The sequence below is a fragment of the Elephantulus edwardii genome, unplaced genomic scaffold (genome assembly GCF_000299155.1).
Source record: "Elephantulus edwardii isolate Elephantulus edwardi_28Jun2011 unplaced genomic scaffold, EleEdw1.0 scaffold00105, whole genome shotgun sequence".
Taxonomy (NCBI): Eukaryota; Metazoa; Chordata; class Mammalia; order Macroscelidea; family Macroscelididae; genus Elephantulus; species Elephantulus edwardii.
This window is the reverse complement of record NW_006399855.1, coordinates 11,729,878-11,737,385: the sequence shown is the minus strand read 5'-3', so window position 1 is coordinate 11,737,385 and position 7,508 is coordinate 11,729,878. Positions and strand designations below refer to the sequence as shown.

General features: G+C 38.2%; 1 protein-coding gene across 2 annotated transcripts in view; it reads left to right on the top strand.

Moving 5' to 3' along the window:
* Nucleotides 1–7,508, top strand: part of FBXO18 (F-box protein, helicase, 18) — an 80,479-nt gene that overhangs the window by 17,970 nt on the left and 55,001 nt on the right. For both annotated transcript variants that reach the window (XM_006891865.1, XM_006891864.1), the window contains one exon: nucleotides 463–557. In XM_006891865.1, coding sequence (XP_006891927.1) covers nucleotides 463–557 — 95 coding nt within the window. The remainder of the gene's footprint in view (nucleotides 1–462; nucleotides 558–7,508) is intronic.

Below are 7,508 nucleotides of genomic sequence, written 5' to 3'. Positions count from 1 at the left end.
ATTCCAAGTAGAGGTTCTAACAGTGGCACAAATCAAGTTACAGAGGGAAGGTAGTTCTTAAAATAAAAGGCCTATTGACTATCACTTTGTCTATTATAGTATAAAGTTTAGGAACTATAAGATGTAGAGGCTCAACTATGTCATTTATTGTTCTTAAGTCCTGGACCAAATTCCATCTACCACTGAGTTGTTTTACAGCTCGGAAGTCTTCATGCAAGGCAGAGGTGAAGTAAAGAACTGCTTATTTTAAGTCTACGATTCAGGAACTTTTAGTGGACCTACTGAGTGTACAGCCATACTGTAGTCTAGTTTTTAGAATGTTTTTATTATTCTACAGGGGAAATAGTTTTCTTTTGGCCAATTTCTTTTCATCTAATTTGCCTTTTGGTTTTTGGACACTTCATGATCTGCTATTTTCAGTACCTTTCTTTTTCTCTAATATCTTTTCTGTAATGATTATAGCAAGAAAAAAACCATCCATCTTACAAATGAACAACAGCTGATTCTGAACCATAAGATGGAACCTCTGCAGGTGGTAAAAATTATGGCATTTGCAGGTAAGGAAACTCATCATTCTTGGATAAAGTCAGGTTCATGCTGTGGTTTTCTGCCTTTTATTACTATTATTATCTTCTTCCTTGATACTTGTCAGCATATCTTTACTTTGTCCTTTATCCAACCACCTCAGTTAAATAATCTACAAAGCAATTGACCAAATAACACTTGTGGATTTTTTTTTCTTTTAAAACAGAGTTTCAGTAGATACTCAATTTATGTTGTAGACACCCTCTAGAATTGATTGGGTTAGTCATGTATTAGGGAGCTCTGGTGGCCTAATGGATAGGAATTGCACTGTCAACCCAAAGGCATGCGGTTTAAATCTACCAGCTGCTCTGTGGGAGAAAGATGGGCAGTGAACATCAAGCAATTACTGCCCCTGAAAACCCTCTGGAGGGTCAGCTGTAAGTCGATCCTGACTCAGTAGTACACAACAACAACAGTCATGTATTATCCCCTATGCGTAACTACTGATTGCTTAGGATAAGCCAACTGTAATAATCTGTTGAGAAGGTTTAAATGGCTCCCTAATTCCAGCAAGTAATGTCTAGAAGGCCTTCCCACCATTTGATTCTAATTTATGTTCCTAAATATAGTGTGTACTCTTCTTCTGCCTTGTCAGCTAAGTTGATCTACTTACAGATCCCTGAATTTGTTAGTTTCTTGTCTGAACCTGTGTATGGCCTTTTCTTTACTACTTTTCTGCCTATTATGTTAACAACAACAGTAATAATTTTTTTAATATATTGTTGCATATTTTCTTCATCCCTCCCTTCCCTTTCTTTCCCTTCCCCAAGCCCACCTCACAATATACCTCTTGTTACAGATTGTTGTCATACTTATTTTTTTTTCTCTATAAATATATTTTATTAATTTTCATAAACATTTACAGAGATTTTGGGCTTCCACTCATTCATTGTTGCACTATTCTCTCTACCCTCCTCCCAGTTTGTTCTTGTCCAAATGCCACAGTGCTTGTCAAAGCCAGTTCTGATTAATCTTCTTTGTCAGTGTATCCTTTGGCATTCCCTATCACTCCTCCCTGAGAGAGACTTCACCCTGAGTCATAAGGAAAAGGGGACGGCGTATTCTCTTAGCTACTTCCTGCTGAAAAGGGACGCTGTGGGTTTCAGGGTGAAGATCTTCTCTCATACTTATAATGCCTAATCATATATTTCTTCCAGACAGTTCTTCCCTTTATCTGTTCTAATGCACTGCTCATTATCTTATCTATTATTTCCCCATTGCTTCCTTAACACTCTCATGTCTGTCCTATTTTATAACAGTGTTATGCAGTATTTGCTCCTTTGTGACTGAGACATTTCATTTAGCATAATGTCCTCAAGACTCCCCCATGTTGTATGATATTTCATGAGTTCATTGTTTTCAATGATGCATAATATTAATTCCATTGTATGAATGTACCATAATTTTTCTGTCCATTTGTTGTTTTGGGACATTTAGGCTGCTTCCATCTCTTGGGTATTGTGAATAAAGCAGCAGTAAACATGGGCATATATACATCTGTTTGAGTTGTGGCTCTAGTTTCTTTATGGTATATTCCCAGTAGTGGAATTACTGCATCAAATGATATGTCTTATTTTCAACTTTCTGAGAAAGTACCAGACAGCTTTCCATAGTGACTGTACCTTCCCACCAGCAGAGAATAGGAGTTTCCAATCTCTCCGCAACTTACCAGCAGTTGTTGTTTGCTGCCTTGTTGAACTTTGCTTTTGTTGCTGGGGTGAGATGATATCTTTAAGTTGTTTTGATTTGCATCTCCCTTAATAGATAGAGATTTCGAACACTTCCTCATGTGCTTGTTTGCTGTCTGAAATTCGTTTGTAGTAAAGTGTCTATTCCTATCCTGTGTCCATTTTGTGACTGAGTTGTTAACCTTTTTCTTGTTGAGGTGCTAGAATATTCTATAAGTTTTAGAAATAAGTCCATTATCAGATATATAATTGCCACATATTTTTTTTCCAGTCATTAGGTTTCCTTCTTACTCTGTTGAAACTTTTTAATGTGAATAGGAATTTGATTGTTAAAAGGTCTCATTCATCTATCTTATTCTTTACTGGTTATAGATTTTTCATTACTCTTGGAAGACTGTTCATGCTATGGATTAGGGCTTCTAGAGTTCTTCCTAAATTTTCTCTGATGACGTTTATAGTCTTTGGTTTTACTTCCAAGTCCCTAATCCACCTTGAGTTGTTTTTTGTGTATGGTGTGATGTGGGGTCTTGCTTAAGTTTTCTGCAGATAGTTTTCCAGTTTTGCCAAAATCAGTGTTAAAGAGACTCTCATTTCCCCATGTAATTTATATTGCCTCCTTGTCAAACATCAGTTGATGGTAGATGGGCTGATTTCTAGATTCTCAATTCTATTCCATTGGTCTATGTGTCATTTGTTGTATCAGTACCATGCTGTCTTGACCACCACAGCTGTGTAGTAGGATTTGAGATCAGGGAGTGTGATGCCTTCTACCTTTTTTCTCTTTATCAGTAATGTTTTGCTTATTCAAGATCTTATCATTCCAGAAAGAAATTGGAAATTGCCTTTTCCATCTCTTCGAGGAAAGCAATTGCCATCTGTGTTAGGATTGCACTGAATTTGTAAATTGCCTTTGGTAGAATTGTCAGTTTTGCGATATTGAGTCTCTCTGTCCATGAGAATGGCACATTCTCCCTTATTTCTAGATCTTTTTTTAGTAATGTTTGTAATTTTCTTTGTCAAAGCATAAGGAAGAATTCAAGATACTAAAGAGTTGAATAGAAGATTTCAAAAGGCAGCATGGTATGACAAAGTAAAATATTACAATGAAATGTGCGAGGAGTTGGACTCAGAAAATCAAAAGGGCCGAACTCGCTCAACATTTCTTAAGCTCAAGGAACTGAAGAACAAATCAAACCTTGAGTTGTTATAATCAAGGATGCTTTAGGCAGAATATTAAATGATCTGGGAAGTATTAAAAGAAGATGGAAAAAATATACTCAATCACTGTATAGAAAGGAATTGGCAGACACAGAAGAATTTCATGAAACAACATATGAGCAAGAGCCTATGGTGATGAAGGAAGAAGTTCAAGCTGCTTTGAAGGAAATAGCAAAAAATTAGGCCCCAGAAATAGATGATATACCAGTTGACATATTTCAGCTAACATATGCTATCCTGGATGTGCTCTCCAAGTTGTGCCAAGAGATCTGGCCAACTGACTGGAAGAGATCTATATTTGTTCCCATCCCAAAGAAGGGTGACCCAACTGAGTGTGGAAACTACAGAACAGTATCGTTGATTTCACATGCAAGCAAGATTCTACTGAAGATTATCCAAAAACGACTGGAACAGTACATCAGTAGAGAACTGCCAGAAGTCCAGGCTGGGTTTAGAAGGGGTCGTGGTACTAGGGATATTGTAGCTGATGTCAGATGGATCTTAGCTGAAAGCAGAGAATACCAGAAGAATGTCTATCTGTGCTTCATTGATTATGCAAAGGCCTTTGACTGTGTGGATCATAACAAACTGGCTGACTCTGAGAAGAATGGGAATCCCAGAACACTTGATCATGCTGATGAGAAACCTATACTTGGACCAAGAGGCAGTCGTCAGAATTGATGCCTTTGAGCTGTGGTGCTGGAGAAGAGTATTGAATGTACCTTGGACTGCTAGGAAAGCAAACAGATTGATCCTGGAAAGGGTCAAACCAGGCGGCTTCTTGGAGGCAAGGATTCTGAGGCTCCATCTAACATACATTGGACATGTTGTGAAGAGACCGGTCCTTGGAGAAGGACATCATGTTTGGTAGGGTGGAGGGACAGTGCAAGAGGGGAAGGCCCTCTATGAGGTGGATTGATTCAATGACTGGTGTAATCGGGATAGGTGTGTCAGAGACAGTGCAATTGGCACGGGACAGGGCAGAGTTTACGGCTGTTGTACATAGGGTCACTGTGAGTTGCAAGCAACTTGATGGCACATAAAAACAGCACAAGTCTTTTTGTAATATAAAATTTTTTATACTGATTTATTTACAAAGATTGTATGCATTGTTTTTCCACACTGAATTCTTCCCCTTCATTTTATCTTCCCTCCTTCCACCCATCGAATTGTGTGACCCTGTGATTAACTTCCCACTCCCCCAACCATCCTCACCCTCCTACTGCCACACGCTCCTCTTGGATCCTCATAGAAGAATCATCATATACAGTATTTGTCCTTATGGGACCGAGTTAGTTCATTTAACATACTGCTCTTCAGTCTCTCCCAAGTTAGTTAGTGATTTTCAAAATCATTGCTCCTGCATGCTGCATAGTATTCCATTGTGTGAATGTACCATAATTTCTCAATCCATTCCATTGTGGGACATTTGGGCTGTTTCCATGTTCTTGCTATGATGAATGACACTGCTAATTACACTGTTGTACAAGTCTCTATTTGTGTATAAGTCTTTTGTGACCCTAGTTTAATTTGCTCCCAATTATTTCATCTTGTGATTAGCTATTGTGAAAGGTATTGTTTCTCTTAGTTCTGGCTCTGTATTCTTTTTGTCACTGTAGAGAAAACCAACTGATTTCTTTTATGTTGATTTTGTGCCCTACTTCTTTGCTGAATTGGTTGACTATGTTCAATAGTTTTCTCACTGAATCTTTAGGATTTTCTGAATAATCTGTCATATAATCTGCATATAGTTTTACTTCTTTGCCAGTTTGTATACCTCTTATTTCCTTGTTTTGCCTTACTGCTCTCACTAATACTTCCAGTATAGTATTATTGGTGAGGTGATAGTGGGCATCCTTGTCTTGTTCCTATTTTCAGGGAGAATGCCTTTAATCTCTCTCTATTGAGAATGATGTTGGCTTCTCATGTTGTGTATATACTTTCCACTATGTTGAGGAATTTCCCCACTATCCTATTTTGTTGAATGTTTTGGGGAGGAAGGACTGTTGTATTATGTCAAAGGCCTTTTCTGCATCAATTGGTAGGATCATGTGATTCTTTTTCTTTGCTTTGTTGATATGGTGAATTACATTAATTATTTTTCTTATGTTGAACCATCCTTGCATACCTGTTATGATCCCACTTGATCATGATGAATTATTTTTTTTATGAATTGTTGGATTCTATTGGCCAGGATTTTACTGAGGATTTTTGCATCTATGTTCATGAGAGATACTGGCCTATAATTTTCTATTTTTTAAGTGTTTTTTTTCTTGTTTTCTTCTTTTTTTTAATTTTAATGAAAGTTTACAGAGATAGAGGATTTCCATTCATTGTTGCACTTTTCTCTCCACCCATCCCCCACCCCCAAGTTCGCTCTTTTTGAAAAGTAAAAGAAAAAATCTTTAATTGTTATATAGTCCCTCCCTCCAAGTTTACTCCACTATACTGCGTTCATTCTGGATTCCTGTCATAACAATAATACCTAATCATATATCCCTTTTAAACAGTTTTCTCCCTCATCTGTTTGAATGCAGTATACATTATTTATCCCCTCTTTCTCAATCTTCCCTCAACCCCGTTGTCAGTCTTCTTTTATAACAGTGGCAATATGCTGAAATCTATTTTATCAGAAATTAATATTGTTACTCCTGGTTTTTTCTGGTTACCATTGTTGTTGTTATTAAGTGCTGTCGATTCGTAGGTGACTCATAGTGACCCTATTAACGAAAGTCCTAGACTACTGTGTAACTTTCGTCCTTTCTCCAGGTTCATAGGGTTTCCTGAGGCAAGCTATTACAGAAGTGGATGCCACTCCTGCTTCCAAGCTTGTTTTAATTGGGGAGCTCCACCAAATACTGTCTACCATGGGTAACCATTCTTGCATTTGACTCCTCAGTATCACAGTGTTTGGCTTCATAGTGACAATGAGTTACCTCTGTACAGCAAGTGAACTTACCAGGGTTACACAACCTAGAAGAATGCTTCACCAAAAACAATTAAAGGTAGGCCTGAGCACTGAGGGCCTGATAGGATTTTTAAGCTAGTGACTGGAGCATGCTCCTCAGGCTCAACCCCACCCTTACTTACCCTTATTCTAAGGGGCTGCCTGTCCACTTTTGAAGGCCAAAAAGAACAGTAACACACAATGAAAAAGACCCCAAAAACTTCCCTTGCCTGATGGCCACCAAGAGGAGCTGCCATGGAGACGCCATTAGCTTGTTATATTTTTTTCCTACCCTTTGATTTTTAGTGTCTTGATCTTCACTTTTTTACAAATGTGTCTCTTGTAGATAGCGTATTGATGGTTTTTGGTTCTTTTTTTATCCAGTCTGCTATTCTTTTTCTCTTCACTAATGCATTTTAACCATTCACATTCAATGTACTTATTGAGAAGCAAGGTTTTGTGGAAGGGTTTGGTATATATATTGTTGCTAGTTTGATCCATCCTCCTTTCTGTGGCATCTCTTCAGTATTTAGAAGGAAGTGAGAAGGATTTCCTTCAGTATTTCCTGCAACCTTGGTCTTGTTTTCACAAACTCCCTTACTTTCTGCTTCTTTTAGAATATATAGATTTCTCTGTCATATTTATGGACAGTTTTACTGGGTATACTTGGTTAAAAGTTATGTGCTTTAAGCGTGCTATGTGTCCTTTCTTGCCTGCATGGTTTCTCCTGAGAAATCAGTACTTATTCTTATTTTCTCTCCTTTATATGTTGTTGTTGTTGTTGTTATGTGCTTGTGACTCATAGCAACCCTGTGTACAAGAGCTCTAAACCCTGCTCTGTTCTGTGCCACACCTCACTGTCTCTGACACACCTGTTGTTGTTGTTGTTATGTGCTGTCCAGTCGTTTGTGACTCATAGCGACCCTATGTACAACAGCCCTAAACCCTGCTCTATCATGTGCCAATCGCATTGCCTCTGACACACCCATCCCGATTACCCCAGTCGCTGAATCAATCCACCTCATAGAGGGTCTTCGCCTCCTGTGCTGTCCCTCAACTTTACCAGGCAT